A 25,591-nucleotide genomic window follows, 5' to 3' on the forward strand; every position below is an offset into this window, starting at 1 on the left:
GCACCGGAATCTCTGAGGCTGGGGCTATCTCTGCTAACCAACAGTGTTGATCCTGCCCTCAAAACGGGATGTGGGGTAGGCAGTGACGACTCCGTGACCATGGGCTCATCCTGCTAGGACATTGTGGGGCATAATGGTTGGGAGACTGACACTTATAACACCGACCCGGCTGTGTGGTGGCTGACTCTCCCACCTCCGGGGGGCTTGACGCGGTGGCGGGCGCGCCGGGGTGAGTCGTGGTACGGGATTGGAAGACTCCTTCCGTTCCTCCTGTCACTTTTAACAACTCCCTGTAGACCGATATGTTTCCACCGCCTGGGCTATGTCACGCTGACAACGGGTTGGCTTGCCCCACAACCCTTTTAAGTCACTGGGTAATTCTCTCAATATCTTGTCCACTACGAGAGTCTCTATCACATGTCCTACTCCCTTTCCAGGTTCTAGCCACTGTTTCGTCAGTTGGTACCGGGACAGGATCTCGGCTTTAGTCGCCCATAGTCCGCCGCTTCGTGGGAATCCAGGTCAAAATAGGCTTCCTGAGCCACCCCGGTCAAAAGAGGAGCTAATGCGCTAGCCCATTCTGTGGGCGGCCACTCTTCCAAGGTGGCCGTCCTTTCTCAAGGTCATGAGAAAGGCCTCAATATCATCCTCCTTGGAGAGACGAGGTAAGATGGCGTGAGCAGCCGCTCTGGCCTAACTGTAGGTTCTTCTCGTCGACTCAGCTGTTGTTGCAGGAGTTCTATGGTTGTCTGCTGTGCCGTGATCAATTGTTGTAGTAGGGCGTTATCCATCGTTCTTGAATGGTTCCTCCGGGTCTTCTGGAAGAATATTAATTTACTCACTTATCCTTGTGTCACTCGTCCACCTAGTGCCTGCATCCTCCACCAATGTGAGCGTACTCAAGTAATTAGGCGTCACTCTAAAGCGGGAAGGTGGAATAAACGAGTCAGGAGTAGGTTTTTCTGATTGAACACGGTTCTCTATTGAGGGTATTTTGTCAACCAAAAACATTCTAACATAATCAATGAAAAATCTTCCAAGGAAAAACACATCTTCTTCTCCAGATGAAACAAGAACACAATAGGATAATCTTTAAACTACAACAAACATAAATCACGGGTTTGTCACCATCTTCGTGGTTCTTTCAGCACAGCTTCTCTCTCGTGGCCATCTTCCAGAGATAGTTTTCCCCCCTCTCTGCTGGTTCCATTCTCTCTTTTATAGGGAAGGAGAGTATCCCATTAGTACCGTCAGCTGTGCTTAATTGACTCTGGTTACCTTGTCTCCCATGCTTTGTTGGGCTACTATCCATGAGCCCAGCCTGCCCTCTAGTGGTCCTTCCACACTGACCTAATGCTATTCTCTAACATCGTCTAGTCTAGGTGACCTAATGCTATTCTCTAACATCCTCTAGTCTAGCTGACCTAATGCTATTCTCTAACATCGTCTAGTCTAACTGACCTAATGCTATTCTCTAACATCCTCTAGTCTAGCTGACCTGATGCTATTCTCTAACATCCTCTAGTCTAGCTGACCTAATGCTATTCTCTAACATCGTCTAGTCTAGCTGACCTAATGCTATTCTCTAACATCGTCTAGTCTAGCTGACACAATGCTATTCTCTAACATCGTCTAGTCTATCTGACCTAATGCTATTCTCTAACATCGTCTAGTCTAACTGACCTAATGCTATTCTCTAACATCTTCTAGTCTAGCTGACCTAATGCTATTCTCTAACAGCGTCTAGTCAAGCTGACCTAATGCTATTCTCTAACATCCTCTAGTCTAGCTGACCTAATGCTATTCTCTAACATCCTCTAGTCTAGCTGACCTAATGCTATTCTCTAACATCCTCTAGTCTAGCTGACCTAATGCTATTCTCTAACATCCTCTAGTCTAGCTGACCTAATGCTATTCTCTAACAGCGTCTAGTCTAGCTGACCTAATGCTATTCTCTAACATCCTCTAGTCTAGCTGACCTAATGCTATTCTCTAACAGCGTCTAGTCTAACTGACCTAATGCTATTCTCTAACATCGTCTAGTCTAGGTGACCTAATGCTATTCTCTAACATCCTCTAGTCTAGCTGACCTAATGCTATTCTCTAACATCGTCTAGTCTAACTGACCTAATGCTATTCTCTAACATCCTCTAGTCTAGCTGACCTGATGCTATTCTCTAACATCCTCTAGTCTAGCTGACCTAATGCTATTCTCTAACATCGTCTAGTCTAGCTGACCTAATGCTATTCTCTAACATCCTCTAGTCTAGCTGACCTAATGCTATTCTCTAACATCCTCTAGTCTAGCTGACCTAATGCTATTCTCTAACATCCTCTAGTCTAGGTGACCTAATGCTATTCTCTAACATCGTCTAGTCTAGCTGACCTAATGCTATTCTCTAACATCCTCTAGTCTAACTGACCTAATGCTATTCTCTAACATCCTCTAGTCTAACTGACCTAATGCTATTCTCTAACATCCTCTAGTCTAGCTGACCTAATGCTATTCTCTAACATCGTCTAGTCTAGCTGACCTAATGCTATTCTCTAACATCCTCTAGTCTAGCTGACCTAATGCTATTCTCTAACATCCTCTAGTCTAGCTGACCTAATGCTATTCTCTAACATCCTCTAGTCTAACTGACCTAATGCTATTCTCTAACATCCTCTAGTCTAACTGACCTAATGCTATTCTCTAACATCCTCTAGTCTAGCTGACCTAATGCTATTCTCTAACATCCTCTAGTCTAGCTGACCTAATGCTATTCTCTAACATCGTCTAGTCTAACTGACCTAATGCTATTCTCTAACATCCTCTAGTCTAGCTGACCTAATGCTATTCTCTAACATCCTCTAGTCTAACTGACCTAATGCTATTCTCTAACATCCTCTAGTCTAACTGACCTAATGCTATTCTCTAACATCCTCTAGTCTAACTGACCTAATGCTATTCTCTAACATCGTTTAGTCTAACTGACCTAATGCTATTCTCTAACATCGTTTAGTCTAGCTGACCTAATGCTATTCTCTAACATCCTCTAGTCTAGCTGACCTAATGCTATTCTCTAACATCGTCTAGTCTAACTGACCTAATGCTATTCTCTAACATCCTCTAGTCTAACTGACCTAATGCTATTCTCTAACATCGTTTAGTCTAGCTGACCTAATGCTATTCTCTAACATCGTCTAGTCTAGCTGACCTAATGCTATTCTCTAACATCCTCTAGTCTAACTGACCTAATGCTATTCTCTAACATCCTCTAGTCTAACTGACCTAATGCTATTCTCTAACATCGTTTAGTCTAGCTGACCTAATGCTATTCTCTAACATCGTCTAGTCTAGCTGACCTAATGCTATTCTCTAACATCCTCTAGTCTAACTGACCTAATGCTATTCTCTAACATCCTCTAGTCTAACTGACCTAATGCTATTCTCTAACATCCTCTAGTCTAACTGACCTAATGCTATTCTCTAACATCCTCTAGTCTAACTGACCTAATGCTATTCTCTAACATCCTCTAGTCTAACTGACCTAATGCTATTCTCTAACATCCTCTAGTCTAACTGACCTAATGCTATTCTCTAACATCCTCTAGTCTAACTGACCTAATGCTATTCTCTAACATCCTCTAGTCTAGCTGACCTAATGCTATTCTCTAACATCCTCTAGTCTAGCTGACCTAATGCTATTCTCTAACATCCTCTAGTCTAACTGACCTAATGCTATTCTCTAACATCCTCTAGTCTAGCTGACCTAATGCTATTCTCTAACATCCTCTAGTCTAGCTGACCCAATGCTATTCTCTAACATCCTACAAGGGTAAAAACAACATCCTACAAGGGTAAAACAACATCCTACAAGGGTAAAAACAACATCCTACAAGGGTAAAAACAACATCCTACAAGGGTAAAACAACATCCTACAAGGGTAAAACAACATCCTACAAGGGTAAAAACAACATCCTACAAGGGTAAAAACAACATCCTACAAGGGTAAAAACAACATCCTACAAAGGTAAAAACAGCATCCTACAAGGGTAAAATAACATCCTACAAGGGTAAAAATAACATCCTACAAGGGTAAAAACAACATCCTACAAGGGTAAAACATCATCCTACATGGGTAAAAACAACATCCTACATGGGTAAAACATCATCCTACATGGGTAAAAACAACATCCTACAAGGGTAAAAAAAAAACATTTTGAACAGATTATGACAGAGACATGAGGTTTGGACCATTGGTTTTTGTTTGAGCATTACCTACACAATTAATATAGTATTTTACCCATTGGTCAAAAGATGAGTTTTTGTTTGGACAATCTACCTTATGAAATGACCCACTGCTCTTATTCAGTTCAGGATACATTGCTTCTAGGATAAGGGTAAATGGTGTTTTGGTGGAATGAAGAGGGCCTCTGTGTTTGTTGGGAGTTACACTTCATACTCTTCATCATTTTACAGGACAAGAAAGCCATGTTGTCGTTCAGCACTGGGTCAATGCAGACTATGTACCGCCCTGACGGCCTCAACGGAGACATTAACGTCACACTGTGGCCCCTACAGGTAACGCAGGAAGACAGCCAGGGGGGAAGAGTTAAGATGTGACACACAAACATGTTTTTTATGCTTCAAGGTTACCTCCAAGTACCAAGTATTTCCAATGTGTTTCATTTAGTTTTGGATTTGCATTTTTTGGGGGGTCTATTTCATTGGTTCCATTGTAGCATATTGTGCAAACTAAACCAAGCGCAGTTTCAAGTATTTGCTACATGTATTTGACCCAGACTCCTCTCCTCTCTCCTCCACGTCCCTCCATCCTTCCAGAACGGCGTGCTTCACTTCTGTGGGTTCCAGGTGCTAGCCCCCCAGGTGTTCTGGTGTCCGGGACACAGCCCCCCCGCGAATCGGACAGCCATGCTGGATGGCTGGAGGGCCAGGCTGAAGACCCTGCTGGTCGAGCGACCCCTGACTTTTTGCCCCCAGCGAGATGTTTGACCTGACCTTCCCGGGGCTTCGTGCTGCGGCCGGAGGTCAGGGAGGAGCAGAGCACCCGCCCCCACGGCATCACCACCGGACACCACCTGGGGAAACCCCTCCCCCCTGACAACCAACTGAAGGCTGATGACCCCTCCCCCTGACAACCAGCTGAAGGCTGATGACCCCTCCCCCCTGACAACCAGCTGAAGGCTGATGACCCCTCCCCCCTGACAACCAGCTGAAGGCTGATGACCCCTCCCCCCTGACAACCAGTTGAAGGCTGATGACCCCTCCCCCCTGACAACCAGCTGAAGGCTGATGACCCTTGGATAATGATTTCTCCAATAGAACCCAGAGAGTGTTCTTCAGTGGAAGCTTCTCTAACATCAGATATGTAAAGTGCGGTGTCCCTCAGGGTAGTTTCCTTGGACCAGTTACTCTTCTCTATTTTTACAAATGATTTGCCACTGGTCTTAAACACAAAGCTAGAATGACTACGTATGCAGATGATTCCACACGCTACACATTAGTATCAGGTGTTTAGTAATAAAAACATTCTCTAAGACCTAAACCTCAGCTAGAGTTGTGTATAAAGGGTGTGACCGTTGAGCAAGTTGGGGAAGCTAAATTCCTACTTATAAACTGGGTGCTTCGAGCCCTGAATGCTGATTGGCTAACAGCCGTGGTATACCACGGATATGACAAAACATTTATTTGGACTCTTCCAATTACGTTGGTAACCAGTTTATAATAGCAATAAGGCACCTCGGGGGTTTGTGGTAAATGGCCAATATTCCACGGCTAAAAGCTGTAACCAGGAACTCCGCATTGCGTCGTGCTTAAGAACAGCCCTTAGCCGTCGTAAATTGTCCATAAACCCCCCTCGCACCTTATTGCTTAAGTATAACAGTGGATGGTCGGTTATTATGGTCAAATCAAATTGACAGAGTTGTTGTGAAGATGGGGAGAGGTATGTCTGTTATAAAAAGATGTTCTGCGTTTTTGAAACATCAATAAACTGCACTAGTTGTTCAGACTCTGTTCTGGTCTCATGTTGATTACTGTCCGGTAATATGGTCAGGTGGAGCAAAGGAGGAATCTAGCAAAGCTACCCTCTTAAAGGTGCTATCTAGAACCTAAAACCATTTAGAACCAAAGGAGAACCCTTTGAAGAACGCTTGTTGGTTCCAGGTAGAACTCTTTTGGTTCCAATAAGAACCTTTTCATAAAATGATTTCTACCTGGAACCAAAAAATTGTTTTCACATAGAACCAAAAAGGGTTCTCCTATGTGGACATTTGAAGAATGGTTTTGGAGCCCTATTTTCTAGAGTGAACAGCTGTCTCAAAACAGAGCAGCACGCCTTGCCCTTAACTACACGTACAGAACTAACATCAACAACATGCATCCCAGTCTTTCCTGGTTGAGGGTTGACAAGAGATGAACTGCTTCTCTTCTGTTTGTTTTAATGATAAATACTACTGGAATGAACATTCCAGATTATTTGCATAATCAAATAACACCCAGCAGAGACACCCCATACATAACCCACAAAGACATGCCACCAGGGGTCTCTTCACAGTCCCCAAGTCCAGAACTAATTCAAGGCTTTATACAGAGCTGTGATTGCATGGAACTCCCTTCCCTTTAAAAAACAGATTAAAAACTATTCATGGGAGGAGGACACACAAACATTTGTTTTTAGTTGTATTGTTGGTAACCCCTCCTCCCTGAACCAGCTGAAGGCTGGTAACCCCTCCTCCCTGATAACCCCTCCTCCCTGAACCAGCTGGAGGCTGATAACCCCTCCTCCCTGAACCAGCTGAAGGCTGGTAACCCCTCCTCCCTGATAACCCCTCCTCCCTGAACCAGCTGAAGGCTGGTAACCCCTCCTCCCTGAACCAGCTGAAGGCTGATAACCCTCCTCCCTGATAACCAGCTGAAGTCTGAGGATCTCTCCTCCCTGACAACCAGCTGAAGGCTGGTAACCCCTCCTCCCTGAACCAGCTGAAGGCTGATAACCCCTCCTCCCTGAACCAGCTGAAGGCTGGTAACCCCTCCTCCCTGATAACCAGCTGAAGGCTGGTAACCCCTCCCTCTGGTAACCCCTCCTCCCTGATAACCAGCTGAAGGCTGGTAACCCCTCCTCCCTGATAACCAGCTGAAGGCTGGTAACCCCTCCTCCCTGATAACCAGCTGAAGGCTGGTAACCCCTCCTCCCTGATAACCAGCTGAAGGCTGATAACCCCTCCTCCCTGACAACCAGCTGAAGGCTGATAACCCCTCCTCCCTGACAACCAGCTGAAGGCTGATAACCCCTCCTCCCTGACAACCAGCTGAAGGCTGATAACCCCTCCTCTCTGATAACCAGCTGAAGGCTGGTAACCCCTCCCTCTGATAACCAGCTGAAAGCTGATGACCCCTCCTCCCTGATATCCAGCTGAAGGCTGATAACAGCTCCTCCCCGATAACCAGCTGAAGGCTGATAACCCCTCCTCCCTGATAACCAGCTGAAGGCTGATAACCCCTCCTCCCTGATAACCAGCTGAAGGCTGGTAACCCCTCCTCCCTGATAACCAGCTGAAAGCTGAGGATAGTAAAAGGGGAAACTGTTTGAGATCAACAAAACCAGGGTTGTAAAATTCTAGTAACTTTCCGCAAATTTCCCAGGTTTTCCAGAACTCCTGATTGGTTGATAATGGGGTTGCCATTTTGACATCAACACAACCTACATATCACAGGAGACTGAGACTGCTGCTCATAATAATGACCGGACCGGAGCAAATGGAACGGCATCAAACACCTGGAAACCATGGAAACCATGCGTTAGATGGTATTTGGTACCATTCCATAGATTCCGCTCCAGTCATTACCACGAGCCAATCCTCCCCAATTAAGGAGCCACCAACCTCCTGTGGGTGTATACACAGTTTTGATAACCTCGTAGAACCAACCTGATCTCGGGGCTTCCTTGAGATGAAACAGAATGGCGAGCTATCGCATGATCAGGCTAGTTCACGAGAATACAGTTTGGATTATGTCAAAGTGAAAAATTCTGGAAACTCTCCCCCACAAAAATGTTGAAGTTTTCCAGAAATCCCAGCTGGAAGATTCTGGGAATCAGGATGGTATAAGTAGGAAATCCAACCTGGATTTCTGGAAAACCTGGTGACAGCGAGTGTTACAGAGGCTGGCAAGTCAACCACACACTACACTGTAAAGTTACTGTATAATAATAATAGTAGATTACTGTCGTGTGTTGTATTATCCTCATTCTGTATCACCACATACTAAAGCACTGCTGATATCTGAATACCTGTCTGTACATGTTATACAACCAATACTATTAGCACATACTTATAATAAAACAATTAGGGATAAATAATAGAGCTGGGTTATGGCCTTTACATGGCAATAACACTCCAATCAGAGCACGGATTAAACTGCTTCAAACCGTCCAGCTACAGATTCTCTGTTGCCTGATGGAGCTGGGGGTGAGAGTGACTGAATAAAGGAGGGGGTGAGAGTGACTGAATAAAGGAGGGGGTGAGAGTGACTGAATAAAGGAGGGGGTGAGAGTGACTGAATAAAGGAGGGGGTGAGAGTGACTGAATAAAGGGGGAGCTGGGGTGGGTGACTGAATAAAGGAGGGGGTGAGAGTGACTGAATAAAGGAGGGGTGAGAGTGACTGAATAAAGGAGGGGGTGAGAGTGACTGAATAAAGGAGGGGGGGTGAGAGTGACTGAATAAAGGAGGGGGGTGAGAGTGACTGAATAAAGGAGGGGGTGAGAGTGACTGAATAAAGGAGGGGGTGAGAGTGACTAAATAAAGGAGGGGGGTGAGAGTGACTGAATAAAGGACTGGGGGTGAGAGTGACTGAATAAAGGAGGGGGTGAGAGTGACTGAATAAAGGAGAACTAAACAAAGGAGGGGGTGAGAGTGACTGAATAAAGGAGGGGGGGGTGAGAGTGACTGAATAAAGGAGGGGGGGGGGGGTGAGAGTGACTGAATAAAGGACCAGCTGATGGTACAGTCCCATAGTGCTGTTACTGAAGCCTACTTTGAAGGCCCAGAATAATGACGAGTGTGTCCACTGGGATTCTATTTCAATCAGTCTTATGTATGATTCCGTATGTAACTCTCTAGTGGGATGCCGCCCAAACAACATATCTATGATATTCCTATGTGAATCATTGCCTTACTTTATCCCATGAAAAGGGTGAGAAAATAGAGAGGATTTATGGAGATATAATGGGGTTTCAAGTACAAATCACTTGCTCATCAGCTCAGGCATCTGTCATAAACTATTTTATTTTTTAGTTCACCTTTATTTAACCAGGTTGGCTAGTTGAGAACAAGTTCTTATTTGCAAAGCAAAGCAGTTCGACACATACAACAACACAGTTACACATGGAATAAACAAACATACAATCAATAATACAGTAGAAAAATCTATATACAGTGTGTGCAAATGAGGTAGGATAAGAGAGGTAAGGGCAATAAATAGGCCATGGTGGTGAAGTAATTACAATATAGCAATTAAACACTGGAATGGTAGGGTGCAGAAGATAAATGTGCAAGTAGAGATACTGGGGTGCAAAGGAACAAGATAAATAAATAAATAAATACAGAATGGGGATGAGGTATATTGGATGGGCTATTTACAAATGAGCTATGTACAGGTGCAGTGATCTGCTCTGACAGCTGGTGCTTAAAGCTAGTGAGGGAGGTAAGAGTCTCCAGCTTCTAGACCAGAATGTAATGTTTTTAAAAATTATAATGCTATCCGGGATCTTTGGGACGTCTATAACCTAAATCCTAGCCCTTACCCTAAAATTTAACCAGAGCCCTTACCCTAACATTAACCATTTTAAATGTAAATTCAAAGGGGTAAAGTTGAGTTGGAATGATCCAGAACAGCAAGTACCTTTAAAAAAAAGAACGAAAGTAGACTGAGATCCTAGATATGTTCCAGAGATACAAACTCTGCACAGACCTGCTCTAGGTTACAGCAGACTGTTGGCTACGTCTTTATCGTGTGGATTGGTGATTGGACGTTAAACGCGCAAACGTTAAACACCGAGGCGTTGTAAAGATCTGATAATCTGCGCAGCATGTGTGTCCTCTGAACCGCACCCACTCCGAATCAGCCTCCGTCCCCTGCGATGAGATGGTACAGTCCCATAGTGACGGCATCGCCTGGGAAGCGCTGAGGCCGACTGAGACTTGTTTTGCTACATTGTTGACGTTCTTGCTCAACATTTTTACATTGTTTTGAGTTTTAGGAATACAGCAATAGCAATATTTCTTTTTTTTTCTTGTCACTGTCTGATTCCTCAGCAACCCTCTACGATTTTACTGCGCATCGAGCAAACTCTCCCGGAATCAGCCACCATGAAATGGATGTTCAAAGAGGATCATTCCCTGGGTAAAGGGGGTTACTTGTTTCATAACAGGCAAATAACAAAATTGTCAAAATAGGAACAAATATGTATCTCCTCTGTATTCTTCTTTTTTTAAATGTAATTTACTGATTATGATTGGCTACTTTTCTGCACTAACATTGGCTGACTGTAGTGACCTAGCCGCTCAGATGTTGTTGAGTCCTTTGGCTACAAAATAACACTACGAAGTTAATCGAAATTGTATGTCTACGTTACTTAATGTCTTGTTTAAAAGACATCAGTCAAATATTGCTAATGGATTGGTTGTTTTATTGGTTAAATGTGCTATGCGTTTTAATTTTGAATCACCTCGATTCCCGGACTTCTCGTTCCTATTGACATGACAACTGATATGATCGTGACGTTGAAAGTAAATATATAATGTCAAATAGAACTAGGCCTATTCTGTTCTAACAAACAGTTGTCAAAATGTTGTCTCGATCCTTCTTTGCTCCTGGCGCATGGCATATCCCCTGAACATTGGGTTATTATTGTGATAACATTACAACGATTTTTGGCTGAAATATTCTTACATAACATGGCAACAATTATTTATATATTTTAACAAAAGTCTATTCCAGAGTTTTCTTTTCCTTTTGTTACATAATTTGGATTTAGGCCACACCTGTATGGTTTATGTGTTAGATTGACACATAGAGAAGTAGCCTAGGGGAAATATTGACATATTTAGCCCAGTGAATTGGCAGCTTTTGCTAGTGATTACCCAGAGTGCATCTGGTGTCCAACAGCTGCTGCTGATGCCTGTGGATCTCGGTCAGGCAACGTCATGTGACCTCTCGTCAAATGTTGATCCTCCTGTCTCAGCCACCCAAGACTGTGAGTTCCAAATGGAACCCTATTCCCTATATAGTGCACTACTTTTGACCAGCGCCTTGGTTAAAAGTAGTGCACCACACAGGGAATAGGGGGGAGGCATTTTGGGACACAACCCTGCTCTTTGCTGAACTGAGTAGGTCAGGGGGGCAACCTATTCTACTAATCTAAGTGGCTCTTAAGGTTCTTGATTAGCTGAATCAGCTGGTTTAGAGTAAAAGCTGGAGCAAAACGCCTACCCTCCCGGGAGCTAGGAGTGTCTGAAACATGCTGTATTACTGTACCGATGACAGTGTAACACCCTTCACAACATCTCTCAATCCATCTCTTCTTCTCAACAGAACATCGGTGTATAGAGTCGGCCAAAATACGCAGCAAGTACCCAGATAGGGTTCCGGTGAGTGAGACGGGTTTTCACTGGGTGTTGGGTGTATTGTTGTACCTTTTTAGTTTTGACAGGGAGTCATGCTGAGACCAATGTCTCTTTTACAGATGGAAAATAAACACATCAATATGAAATGCAAAACAGATATATACCAAAACACTATAATAGAAACTAAGCACATTCTTCAGTAAAAAGGCGCCTCAATCAGTTTGAATTGCCCGAGAGGCATATTATTTCAGGTAAGGTACAGAAAATGATTTGACCTAACTCTGTAGGGACCGAAGGAATGTCCATTTAGCCCTGAGCCCTGCTATGCTATAACTCCTACGTCTAATGGTTATTAATGATATTAGGTACAGCGGGATGTTTTTGTTGTTAAAATAACTTTATAAACGTGTTTCACGCATCGTTATAACATAGTTATTATAATGTAACAGTGAATTTTATTTTAATGCCTGTGTCTCATCAGGCTGTAATGATTCACCGATGCACATCGGTCCCCAATTCAAAATGTGTAAGATGCAAGTTGTTAAAGGTGTGTAGCTGGTGTAGAGAGGCAGGCGCAGCACAGCAGATATGAGTAACCAAACGTACTTTACTCAAAAAGACAAAAATATACAAAGTAACATCACGAGTCCACAAAGACGGACCGAATTACAATAAACAATCACTCACAAACACAACATGGGGGTCACGAGCCCACAAAGACGGACCGAATTACAATAAACAATCACTCACAAACACAACATGGGGAACAGAGGGTTAAATAATAAACAGGTGATTGGTTGAGTGAAGCCAGGTGTGATAAGACAAAGACAAAACAAATGGAAAATGAAAAGTGGATCGGCGGCGGCTAGAAGGCCGGCGACGTCGACCGCGCCCGAAACAAGGAGGGGGACCGACTTTTGCGGAAGTCGTGACACAAGTGGACCCCAAACCGATCCAAATGTAGCATAGCATCGGTCAGAAAACATTAGGAATCGCCGGTTCACATTATTTTTTTTATTTTTTTTGCATCATATTATATTATTTCTATCTTCTGAAAATACAGCTCATCATTCGTGTCAAGAGCCTTCAGAAAGTATTCATACCCCTTGACTTATTACACAGTTTCTTGTTACAGCCTGAATTCAAAATGGAAAGAATATATTTTTTAAATCTCACCCATCTACACACTGTAATGACAAAGTGAAAACGTGTTTTTAATTTTTTTACAAATTTTATATAAAGGAAATAAAGACATAGGAGTCATTTTACATACCGAACATCAGTAGCCTGGGTCAACCTGTGCACTGGGTCCCGTTTCACACGCTGACCAACCCAAAGGCAGGGGGCCTGTTCCTGAGCTTGTACATCTGCGCGGCACTTACAGCATTCAAATGCTAAAATGGCTTCCGTAATATTATCAACAAACTCTCACAGTCTCATGTCAGAATTAGACATTCATTCATGTTTCTGAAACGTCCAATTTCAAAATGTTTTGTTACTGCGCTATCGGTCTATGGTTAAGTTTAGGCATTAAGGTTTAGGATTATTTTTTTATTTTTTATTTTTTACTTGCTATATTGTATTTACTTTGCCACCATGGCCTTTTTTTGCCTTTACCTCCCTTATCTCACCTCATTTGCTCACATTGTATATAGGCACATTGTTCTACTGTATTATTGACTGTATGTTTGTTTTACTCCATGTGTAACTCTGTGTCGTTGTATCTGTCGAACTGCTTTGCTTTATCTTGGCCAGGTCACAATTGTAATGAGAACTTGTTCTCAACTTGCCTCCCTGGTTAAATAAAGGTGAAATAAATCAAATAAAAAGGATTGGCTGAAAACAAAAAGATAGAAAGTTGTTTATCGCTGGATTTGAACATGCTCTGGTTCCAGAGGTAGATGCTTAAGGTCTTTTAAGGTCCCGTCCACAACACCTGTAGCAAAACCAAAGCCTTCTTGAATAATAATATAATATATAATATATAATATAATAATAATATAATATAATAATATATGCCATTTAGCTGACGCTTTTATCCAAAGCGACTTACAGTCATGTGTGCATACATTCTACGTATGGGTGGTCCCGGGAATCGAACCCACTACCCTGGCGTTACAAGCGCCATGCTCTACCAACTGAGCCACAGAAGGACCATCTTGAAGGTAACAACGCTCACTGTTGCCCCCTAGAGGCCAGTTTCCACGTCATCTCTCGACATCCTCAGACATGGACAGACGTCAAACACTGACTTGTATGACGGGTGACCTGGCTGGATGGTAGGCTTTAATAGTTGAGGGACCTGGCTGGATAGTAGGCTTTATTAGTTGAGGGACCTGGCTGGATAGTAGGCTTTATTAGTTGAGGGACCTGGCTGGATAGTAGGCTTTATTAGTTGGGTGACCTGGCTGGATAGTAGGCTTTATTAGTTGAGGGACCTGGCTGGATAGTAGGCTTTATTAGTTGAGGGACCTGGCTGGATAGTAGGCTTTATTAGTTGAGGGACCTGGCTGGATAGTAGGCTTTATTAGTTGAGGGACCTGGCTGGATAGTAGCTTTATTAGTTGAGGGACCTGGCTGGATAGTAGGCTTTATTAGTTGAGGGACCTGGCTGGATTGTAGGCTTTATTAGTTGAGGGACCTGGCTGGATAGTAGGCTTTATTAGTTGAGGGACCTGGCTGGATAGTAGGCTTTATTAGTTGAGGGACCTGGCTGGATAGTAGGCTTTATTAGTTGAGGGACCTGGCTGGATAGTAGGCTTTATTAGTTGAGGGACCTGGCTGGATAGTAGGCTTTATTAGTTGAGGGACCTGGCTGGATAGTAGGCTTTATTAGTTGAGGGACCTGGCTGGATAGTAGGCTTTATTAGTTGAGGGACCTGGCTGGATAGTAGGCTTTATTAGTTGAGGGACCTGGCTGGATGGTAGGCTTTATTAGTTGAGGGACCTGGCTGGACAGTAGGCTTTATTAGTTGAGGGACCTGGCTGGATGGTAGGCTTTATTAGTTGAGGGACCTGACTGGACAGTAGGCTTTATTACTTGAGGAACCTGGCTGGATAGTAGGCTTTATTAGTTGAGGGACCTGGCTGGACAGTAGGCTTTATTAGTTGAGGGACCTGGCTGGATAGTAGGCTTTATTAGTTGAGGGACCTGGCTGGATAGTAGGCTTTATTAGTTGAGGGACCTGGCTGGATAGTAGGCTTTATTAGTTGAGGGACCTGGCTGGATAGTAGGCTTTATTAGTTGAGGGACCTGGCTGGATAGTAGGCTTTATTAGTTGAGGGACCTGGCTGGATAGTAGGCTTTATTAGTTGGGGACCTGGCTGGATAGTAGGCTTTATTAGTTGGGTGACCTGGCTGGATAGTAGGCTTTATTAGTTGAGGGACCTGGCTGGATAGTAGGCTTTATTAGTTGAGGGACCTGGCTGGATAGTAGGCTTTATTAGTTGAGGGACCTGGCTGGATAGTAGGCTTTATTAGTTGAGGGACCTGGCTGGATAGTAGGCTTTATTAGTTGAGGGACCTGGCTGGATAGTAGGCTTTATTAGTTGAGGGACCTGGCTGGATAGTAGGCTTTATTAGTTGAGGACCTGGCTGGATAGTAGGCTTTATTAGTTAAGGGACCTGGCTGGACAGTAGGCTTTATTAGTTGAGGGACCTGGCTGGATAGTAGGCTTTATTAGTTGAGGGACCTGGCTGGACAGTAGGCTTTATTAGTTGAGGGACCTGGCTGGATAGTAGGCTTTATTAGTTGAGGGACCTGGCTGGATAGTAGGCTTTATTAGTTGAGGGACCTGGCTGGATAGTAGGCTTTATTAGTTGAGGGACCTGGCTGGATAGTAGGCTTTATTAGTTGAGGGACCTGGCTGGATAGTAGGCTTTATTAGTTGAGGGACCTGGCTGGATAGTAGGCTTTATTAGTTGAGGGACCTGGCTGGATAGTAGGCTTTATTAGTTGAGGGACCTGGCTGGATAGTAGGCTTTATTAGTTGAGGGACCTGGCTGGATAGTAGGCTTTATTAGTTGAGGGACCTGGCTGGATAGTAGGCTTTATTAGTTGAGGGACCTGGCTGGATAGTAGGCTTTATTAGTTGAGGGACCTGGCTGGATAGTAGGCTTTATTAGTTGAGGGACCTGGCTGGATAGTAGGCTTTATTAGTTGAGGGACCTGGCTGGATAGTAGGCTTTATTAGTTGAGGGACCTGGCTGGATAGTAGGCTTTATTAGTTGAGGGACCTGGCTGGATAGTAGGCTTTATTAGTTGAGGGACCTGGCTGGATAGTAGGCTTTATTAGTTGAGGGACCTGGCTGGTAGTAGGCTTTATTAGTTGAGGGACCTGGCTGGATAGTAGGCTTTATTAGTTGAGGGACCTGGCTGGATAGTAGGCTTTATTAGTTGAGGGACCTGGCTGGATAGTAGGCTTTATTAGTTGAGGTGACCTGGCTGGATAGTAGGCTTTATTAGTTGGGTGACCTGGCTGGATGGTAGGCTTTATTAGTTGAGGGACCTGGCTGGATAGTAGGCTTTATTAGTTGAGGGACCTGGCTGGATAGTAGGCTTTATTAGTTGAGGGACCTGGCTGGATAGTAGGCTTTATTAGTTGAGGGACCTGGCTGGATAGTAGGCTTTATTAGTTGAGGGACCTGGCTGGATAGTAGGCTTTATTAGTTGAGGGACCTGGCTGGATAGTAGGCTTTATTAGTTGAGGGACCTGGCTGGATAGTAGGCTTTATTAGTTGAGGGACCTGGCTGGATAGTAGGCTTTATTAGTTGGGGACCTGGCTGGATAGTAGGCTTTATTAGTTGGGTGACCTGGCTGGATAGTAGGCTTTATTAGTTGAGGGACCTGGCTGGATATGGGCTTTATTAGTTGAGGGACCTGGCTGGATAGTAGGCTTTATTAGTTGAGGGACCTGGCTGGATAGTAGGCTTTATTAGTTGAGGGACCTGGCTGGATAGTAGGCTTTATTAGTTGAGGGACCTGGCTGGATAGTAGGCTTTATTAGTTGAGGGACCTGGCTGGATAGTAGGCTTTATTAGTTGGGTGACCTGGCTGGATAGTAGGCTTTATTAGTTGAGGGACCTGGCTGGATAGTAGGCTTTATTAGTTGAGGGACCTGGCTGGATAGTAGGCTTTATTAGTTGAGGGACCTGGCTGGATAGTAGGCTTTATTAGTTGAGGGGCCTGGCTGGATAGTAGGCTTTATTAGTTGAGGGACCTGGCTGGATAGTAGGCTTTATTAGTTGAGGGACCTGGCTGGATAGTAGGCTTTATTAGTTGAGGGACCTGGCTGGATAGTAGGCTTTATTAGTTGAGGGACCTGGCTGGATAGTAGGCTTTATTAGTTGAGGTGGATAGTAGGCTTTATTAGTTGAGGGACCTGGCTGGATAGTAGGCTTTATTAGTTGAGGGACCTGGCTGGATAGTAGGCTTTATTAGTTGAGGGACCTGGCTGGATAGTAGGCTTTATTAGTTGAGGGACCTGGCTGGATAGTAGGCTTTATTAGTTGAGGGACCTGGCTGGATAGTAGGCTTTATTAGTTGAGGGACCTGGCTGGATAGTAGGCTTTATTAGTTGAGGGACCTGGCTGGATAGTAGGCTTTATTAGTTGAGGGACCTGGCTGGATAGTAGGCTTTATTAGTTGAGGGACCTGGCTGGATAGTAGGCTTTATTAGTTGAGGGACCTGGCTGGATAGTAGGCTTTATTAGTTGAGGGACCTGGCTGGATAGTAGGCTTTATTAGTTGAGGGACCTGGCTGGATAGTAGGCTTTATTAGTTGAGGGACCTGGCTGGATAGTAGGCTTTATTAGTTGAGGGACCTGGCTGGATAGTAGGCTTTATTAGTTGAGGGACCTGGCTGGATAGTAGGCTTTATTAGTTGAGGGACCTGGCTGGATAGTAGGCTTTATTAGTTGGGGACCTGGCTGGATAGTAGGCTTTATTAGTTGGGTGACCTGGCTGGATAGTAGGCTTTATTAGTTGAGGGACCTGGCTGGATAGTAGGCTTTATTAGTTGAGGGACCTGGCTGGATAGTAGGCTTTATTAGTTGAGGGACCTGGCTGGATAGTAGGCTTTATTAGTTGAGGGACCTGGCTGGATAGTAGGCTTTATTAGTTGAGGGACCTGGCTGGATAGTAGGCTTTATTAGTTGAGGGACCTGGCTGGATAGTAGGCTTTATTAGTTGAGGGACCTGGCTGGATAGTAGGCTTTATTAGTTGAGGGACCTGGCTGGATAGTAGGCTTTATTAGTTGAGGACCTGGCTGGATAGTAGACTTTATTAGTTGAGGGACCTGGCTGGATAGTAGGCTTTATTAGTTGAGGGACCTGGCTGGATAGTAGGCTTTATTAGTTGAGGGACCTGGCTGGATAGTAGGCTTTATTAGTTGAGGGACCTGGCTGGATAGTAGGCTTTATTAGTTGAGGGACCTGGCTGGATAGTAGGCTTTATTAGTTGAGGGACCTGGCTGGATAGTAGGCTTTATTAGTTGGGTGACCTGGCTGGATGGTAGGCTTTATTAGTTGAGGTGACCTGGCTGGATAGTAGGCTTTATTAGTTGAGGGACCTGGCTGGATAGTAGGCTTTATTAGTTGAGGGACCTGGCTGGATAGTAGGCTTTATTAGTTGAGGGACCTGGCTGGATAGTAGGCTTTATTAGTTGAGGGACCTGGCTGGATAGTAGGCTTTATTAGTTGAGGGACCTGGCTGGATAGTAGGCTTTATTAGTTGAGGGACCTGGCTGGATAGTAGGCTTTATTAGTTGGGTGACCTGGCTGGATAGTAGGCTTTATTAGTTGAGGGACCTGGCTGGATAGTAGGCTTTATTAGTTGAGGGACCTGGCTGGATAGTAGGCTTTATTAGTTGAGGGACCTGGCTGGATAGTAGGCTTTATTAGTTGAGGGACCTGGCTGGATAGTAGGCTTTATTAGTTGAGGGACCTGGCTGGATAGTAGGCTTTATTAGTTGAGGGACCTGGCTGGATAGTAGGCTTTATTAGTTGAGGGACCTGGCTGGATAGTAGGCTTTATTAGTTGAGGGACCTGGCTGGATAGTAGGCTTTATTAGTTGAGGGACCTGGCTGGATAGTAGGCTTTATTAGTTGAGGGACCTGGCTGGATAGTAGGCTTTATTAGTTGAGGGACCTGGCTGGATAGTAGGCTTTATTAGTTGAGGGACCTGGCTGGATAGTAGGCTTTATTAGTTGAGGTGACCTGGCTGGATAGTAGGCTTTATTAGTTGGGGACCTGGCTGGATAGTAGGCTTTATTAGTTGAGGGACCTGGCTGGATAGTAGGCTTTATTAGTTGAGGGACCTGGCTGGATAGTAGGCTTTATTAGTTGGGTGACCTGGCTGGATAGTAGGCTTTATTAGTTGAGGGACCTGGCTGGATAGTAGGCTTTATTAGTTGGGGGACCTGGCTGGATAGTAGGCTTTATTAGTTGAGGGACCTGGCTGGATAGTAGGCTTTATTAGTTGAGGGACCTGGCTGGATAGTAGGCTTTATTAGTTGAGGGACCTGGCTGGATAGTAGGCTTTATTAGTTGAGGGACCTGGCTGGATAGTAGGCTTTATTAGTTGAGGGACCTGGCTGGATAGTAGGCTTTATTAGTTGAGGGACCTGGCTGGATAGTAGGCTTTATTAGTTGAGGACCTGGCTGGTATCAGTAGGCTTTATTAGTTGAGGGACCTGGCTGGATAGTAGGCTTTATTAGTTGAGGGACCTGGCTGGATAGTAGGCTTTATTAGTTGAGGGACCTGGCTGGATTGTAGACTTTATTAGTTGAGGGACCTGGCTGGATAGTAGGCTTTATTAGTTGAGGGACCTGGCTGGATAGTAGGCTTTATTAGTTGATGACCTGGCTGGATAGTAGGCTTTATCAGTTGAGGACCAGGCCCATAGTAGGCTTTATTAGTTGAGGGACCTGGCTGGATAGAGGCTTTATTAGTTGAGGACCTGGCTGGATAGTAGGCTTTATTAGTTGAGGACCTGGCTGGCCCATCAGAAGCCCACTCAGAAGGGACCTGGAGCCCAGTAGGCTTTATTAGGAGGACAAGCCCATGTCAGGAGCCCATTGTTATCCCGCTGTTGAAAAATGTATCAGCAAAACATGAAAAGCCCACTCTGATGCCCACTCAGGACCCAATAGGGAGCCAACTCAGAAGCCCACTCAGAAGCCCACACCGAAGCCCACGCTGAGCCCACTCAGAAGCACCGCCCTCAGGAGATTCCATCACAGCCCAGAATGGAATTCGAATAAGAGACACATAGTTATTCGCCTCTTGCACTGAGAGCAGTGCCTATGGTTGGGAGCTATGGTGTTGGACCACTCAGAAGTCAGGAGCCCACTCAGATAGCCCATGGTTCCTCAGAAGCCCACTCAGAAGCCCACTTGGAGTCCCTCAGAAGCCCATCTATGGTGAAGCCCACTCATATGGTTCCCATGGTGGAGTCCCTGTATCTAGATAGCCCATGGTTCCTCTATGGTGATGGAGTCCCTGTATCTAAAGCCCATCAAGCCCCTCTATGGTGTTGGAGTCCCACTAGAATGGTTTCTCTATGGTGATGGAGTCCCATCTAGATACACATGGTTCCTCTATGGTGATGGAGTCCCTGTATCTAAAGCCCATATGGTTCCTCTATGGTGTTGGAGTCCCTGTATCTAGATAGCCCATATGGTTCCTCTATGGTGTTGGAGTCCCTGTATCTAGATACACATGGTTCCTCTATGGTGATGGAGAAAACGAATGTGTTCCCTTATGCAACACATGTTAATGGAGTCCCTGTTTCTAGATAAAACATGGTTCCTCTATGGTGATGGAGTCCCTGTATCTAGATCCATATGGTTCCTCTATGGTGATGGAGTCCCTGTATCTAGATACATATGGTTCCTCTATGGTGATGGAGTCCCTGATACACATGGTTCCTCTATGGTGTTGGAGTCCCATAGGTTCCTCTATGGTGATGGAGTCCCTGTATCTAGATACATATGGTTCCTCTATGGTGATGGAGTCCCTGTATCTAGATACACATGGTTCCTCTATGGTGATGGAGTCCCTGTATCTAGATACACATGGTTCCTCTATGGTGTTGGAGTCCCTGTATCTAGATCCATATGGTTACACATGGTTCCTCTATGGTGATGGAGTCCCTGTATCTAGATACACATGGTTCCTCTATGGTGTTGGAGTCCCTGTATCTAGATACATATGGTTCCTCTATGGTGATGGAGTCCCTGTATCTAAATCCATATGGTTCCTCTATGGTGTTGGAGTCCCTGTATCTAGATACATATGGTTCCTCTATGGTGTTGGAGTCCCTGTATCTAGATACATATGGTTCCTCTATGGTGATGGAGTCCCTGTATCTAAATCCATATGGTTCCTCTATGGTGATGGAGTCCCTGTATCTAGATACACATGGTTCCTCTATGGTGTTGGAGTCCCTGTATCTAGATACACATGGTTCCTCTATGGTGTTGGAGTCCCTGTATCTAGATACACATGGTTCCTCTATGGTGATGGAGTCCCTGTATCTAGATACACATGGTTCCTCTATGGTGATGGAGTCCCTGTATCTAGATGTGTATCGAATCGTCTTGATTGTGAAAGATGCACATCCCAACACTGTCATATCTTTCAATTCAGTAAATCTTTATTGTTCCAGGAGGGCAATTCATGTGAACACTTACAAAGATCCCATATGACCTGACTGTGTGTTGTCTGTTTTGTAGGTGATCGTGGAGAAGGTGTCTGGGTCTCAGATTGTGGACATCGACAAGAGGAAGTATTTGGTCCCCTCTGACATCACGGTGGCCCAGTTCATGTGGATCATCAGGAAGCGCATCCAGCTGCCCTCGGAGAAGGCCATCTTCCTCTTCGTCGATAAGACCGTGCCTCAGTCCAGGTCGGGAACTCTAAGCACTCAGTGGAATCATCTGAAATGGCACCTTTAGAAAAACGATATTTCACCAAGTTAAATAGATAAAAGACTGCTTTTAGCCATTGATGTCAGACACTGACCATACAGCACAAATATACTGGAGGCTAGGTTTTACCAGGTTAACTAGGGACATGAGGTATAAATATACTGGAGGCTAGGTTTTACCAGGTTAACTAGGGACATGAGGTATAAATATACTGGAGGCTAGGTTTTACCAGGTTAACTAGGGACATGAGGTATAAATATACTGGAGGCTAGGTTTTACCAGGTTAACTAGGGACATGAGGTATAAATATACTGGAGGCTAGGTTTTACCAGGTTAACTAGGGACATGAGGTATATATATACTGGAGGCTAGGTTTTACCAGGTTAACTAGGGACATGAGGTATAAATATACTGGAGGCTAGGTTTTACCAGGTTAACCTGGGACATGAGGTATAAATATACTGGAGGCTAGGTTTTACCAGGTTAACTAGGGACATGAGTTATAGATATAGACACGCTGGTGGGTTAACTAGGGACATGAGGTATAGGTATAGACACGCTGGTGGGTTAACCAGGTTAACTAGGGACATGAGGTATAGATATAGACACGCTGGTGGGTTAACCAGGTTAACTAGGGACATGAGGTATAGGTATAGACACACTGGTGGGTTAACTAGGGACATGAGGTATAGGTATAGACACGCTGGTGGGTTAACCAGGTTAACCAGGGACATGAGGTATAGGTATAGACACGCTGGTGGGTTAACCAGGTTAACTAGGGACATGAGGTATAGGATAGACACGCTGGTGGGTTAACCAGGTTAACTAGGGACATGAGGTATAGGTATAGACACGCTGGTGGGTTAACCAGGTTAACCAGGGACATGAGGTATAGATATAGACACGCTGGTGAGTTAACCAGGTTAACCAGGGACATGAGGTATAGATATAGACACGCTGGTGGGTTAACCAGGTTAACTAGGACATGAGGTATATATATATAGACACGCTGGTAGGTTAACCAGGGACATGAGTTATAGATATAGACACGCTGGTGGGTTAACCAGGTTAACTAGGGACATGAGTTATAGATATAGACACGCTGGTAGACAGGGACATGAGGTAGATATAGACACGCTGGTGGGTTAACCAGGTTAACTAGGGACATGAGTTATAGATATAGACACGCTGGTGGGTTAACCAGGGACATGAGGTATAGGTATAGACAGGTTAACCAGGTTAACTAGGGACATGAGTTATAGATATAGACACGCTGGACATGAGGTATAGTTAACCAGGTTAACTAGGTTAACTAGGGACATGAGTTATAGATATAGACACGCTGGTGGGTTAACCAGGTTAACTAGGGACATGAGTTATAGATATAGACACGCTGGTGGGTTAACCAGGTTAACCAGGGACATGAGTTATAGATATAGACACGCTGGTGGGTTAACCAGGTTAACTAGGGACATGAGTTATAGGTATAGACACGCTGGTGGGTTAACCAGGTTAACCAGGGATATGAGGTATAGATATAGACACGCTGGTGGGTTAACCAGGTTAACTAGGGACATGAGTTATAGATATAGACACGCTGGTGGGTTAACCAGGTTAACCAGGGACATGAGTTATAGGTATAGACACACGCTGGTGGGTTAACCAGGTTAACTAGGGACATGAGGTATAGATATAGACACGCTGGTGGGTTAACCAGGTTAACCAGGGACATGAGTTATAGATATAGACACGCTGGTGGGTTAACCAGGTTAACCAGGGACATGAGTTATAGATATAGACACGCTGGTGGGTTAACCAGGGACATGAGTTATAGGTATAGACACACTGGTGGGTTAACCAGGTTAACTAGGGACATGAGGTATAGATATAGACACGCTGGTGGGTTAACCAGGTTAACTAGGGACATGAGTTATAGATATAGACACGCTGGTGGGTTAACCAGGTTAACTAGGGACATGAGTTATAGGTATAGACACGCTGGTGGGTTAACCAGGTTAACCAGGGATATGAGGTATAGATATAGACACGCTGGTGGGTTAACCAGGTTAACCAGGGACATGAGTTATAGATATAGACACGCTGGTGGGTTAACCAGGTTAACCAGGGACATGAGTTATAGATATAGACACGCTCGTGGGTTAACCAGGTTAACTAGGGACATGAGGTATAGGTATAGACACGCTGGTGGGTTAACCAGGTTAACCAGGGACATGAGTTATAGATATAGACACGCTCGTGGGTTAACCAGGTTAACTAGGGACATGAGGTATAGGTATAGACACGCTGGTGGGTTAACTAGGGACATGAGGTTTATATATATAGACACGCTGGTGAGTTAACCAGGTTAACCAGGGACATGAGTTATAAATATAGACACGCTGGTGGGTTAACCAGGGACATGAGGTATAGATATAGACACGCTGGTGGGTTAACCAGGTTAACCAGGGACATGAGGTATAGATATAGACACGCTGGTGGGTTAACCAGGGACATGTGGTATAGATATAGACACGCTGGTGGGTTAACCAGGTTAACTAGGGACATGAGGTATAGGTATAGACACGCTGGTGGGTTAACCAGGTTAACCAGGGACATGAGGTATAGGTATAGACACGCTGGTGGGTTAACCAGGTTAACCAGGGACATGAGTTATAGATATAGACACGCTGGTGGGTTAACCAGGTTAACTAGGGACATGAGGTATAGATATAGACACGCTGGTGGGTTAACCAGGTTAACCAGGGACATGAGTTATAGATATAGACACGCTGGTGGGTTAACCAGGTTAACCAGGGACATGTGGTATAGATATAGACACGCTGGTGGGTTAACCAGGTTAACTAGGGACATGAGGTATAGGTATAGACACGCTGGTGGGTTAACCAGGGACATGAGGTATAGATATAGACACGCTGGTGGGTTAACCAGGTTAACTAGGGACATGAGGTATAGGTATAGACACGCTGGTGGGTTAACCAGGTTAACCAGGGACATGAGTTATAGATATAGACACGCTGGTGGGTTAACCAGGTTAACCAGGGACATGTGGTATAGATATAGACACGCTGGTGGGTTAACTAGGGACATGAGGTATAGGTATATACACGCTGGTGGGTTAACCAGGTTAACTAGGGACATGAGTTATAGATATAGACACGCTGGTGGGTTAACTAGGGACATGAGGTATAGGTATATACACGCTGGTGGGTTAACCAGGTTAACTAGGGACATGAGTTATAGATATAGACACGCTGGTGGGTTAACCAGGTTAACTAGGGACATGAGGTATAGATATAGACACGCTGGTGGGTTAACCAGGTTAACCAGGGACATGAGGTATAGATATAGACACGCTGGTGGGTTAACCAGGTTAACTAGGGATATGAGGTATAGGTATAGACACGCTGGTGGGTTAACCAGGTTAACCAGGGACATGAGTTATAGATATAGACACGCTGGTGGGTTAACCAGGTTAACTAGGGACATGAGGTATAGGTATAGACACGCTGGTGGGTTAACCAGGTTAACTAGGGACATGAGGTATAGATATAGACACGCTGGTGGGTTAACCAGGTTAACCAGGGACATGAGGTATAGGTATAGACACGCTGGTGGGTTAACCAGGTTAACTAGGTACATGAGGTATAGGTATAGACACGCTGGTGGGTTAACCAGGTTAACCAGGGACATGAGTTATAGATATAGACACGCTGGTGGGTTAACCAGGTTAACCAGGGACATGAGGTATAGATATAGACACGCTGGTGGGTTAACCAGGGACATGTGGTATATATAGACACGCTGGTAGGTTAACCAGGGACATGTGGTATATATATAGACACGCAGGTTAACCAGGGACATGAGGTATATATATAGACACGCTGGTGGGTTAACCAGGTTAACCAGGGACATGAGGTATAGATATAGACACACTGGTAGGTTAACCAGGGACATGAGGTATAGATATAGACACGCTGGTGGGTTAACCAGGTTAACTAGGACAT

The 25,591-nt window shown here is 44.7% G+C and overlaps 1 protein-coding gene, 2 long non-coding RNA genes and 1 pseudogene across 57 annotated transcripts; 2 read left to right on the forward strand and 2 right to left on the reverse strand.

Moving 5' to 3' along the window:
* Positions 1–1,264: 1,264 nt before the first annotated feature.
* Positions 1,265–3,814, reverse strand: LOC127921206 (uncharacterized). Of its 50 annotated transcripts, XR_008108390.1 has the most exons (7): positions 3,608–3,742; positions 3,016–3,348; positions 2,461–2,867; positions 2,350–2,386; positions 2,202–2,312; positions 1,758–1,905; positions 1,265–1,572 (listed from the first exon to the last, which is right to left on the reverse strand). It is a non-coding gene; the product is annotated as an uncharacterized LOC127921206 (long non-coding RNA). The 50 variants fall into 50 exon arrangements; XR_008108415.1 differs by having other exon boundaries at positions 2,202–2,867; positions 3,016–3,422; positions 3,645–3,681; positions 3,719–3,814; XR_008108391.1 differs by having other exon boundaries at positions 2,202–2,867; positions 3,016–3,200; positions 3,312–3,459; positions 3,645–3,775.
* Positions 3,815–4,071: 257 nt separating this feature from the next.
* LOC118381637 (NAD(P)H dehydrogenase [quinone] 1-like) lies at positions 4,072–6,022 on the forward strand (annotated as a pseudogene).
* A 4,131-nt stretch (positions 6,023–10,153) lies between these two features.
* On the forward strand, positions 10,154–21,739 carry LOC127921209 (gamma-aminobutyric acid receptor-associated protein-like 2). The gene is made up of 3 exons (XM_052504982.1): positions 10,154–10,409; positions 11,601–11,656; positions 21,372–21,739. Exons 1-3 carry the CDS (start codon positions 10,376–10,378, stop codon positions 21,591–21,593), a joined length of 312 nt encoding a protein of 103 aa, XP_052360942.1. The 5' UTR covers positions 10,154–10,375; the 3' UTR covers positions 21,594–21,739.
* Positions 14,027–19,284, reverse strand: LOC127921211 (uncharacterized). Of its 6 annotated transcripts, none has more exons than XR_008108423.1 (5): positions 18,885–19,284; positions 18,375–18,442; positions 17,898–18,135; positions 15,258–15,359; positions 14,027–14,783 (listed from the first exon to the last, which is right to left on the reverse strand). It is a non-coding gene; the product is annotated as an uncharacterized LOC127921211 (long non-coding RNA). The 6 variants fall into 6 exon arrangements; XR_008108421.1 differs by having other exon boundaries at positions 18,341–18,442; XR_008108424.1 differs by lacking the exons at positions 14,027–14,783; positions 15,258–15,359; positions 17,898–18,135 and adding exons at positions 16,487–16,717; positions 17,559–17,592.
* Positions 21,740–25,591: the final 3,852 nt, after the last annotated feature.

The sequence above is a fragment of the Oncorhynchus keta genome, unplaced genomic scaffold (assembly GCF_023373465.1).
Source record: "Oncorhynchus keta strain PuntledgeMale-10-30-2019 unplaced genomic scaffold, Oket_V2 Un_contig_21779_pilon_pilon, whole genome shotgun sequence".
Lineage (NCBI taxonomy): Eukaryota > Metazoa > Chordata > Actinopteri > Salmoniformes > Salmonidae > Oncorhynchus > Oncorhynchus keta.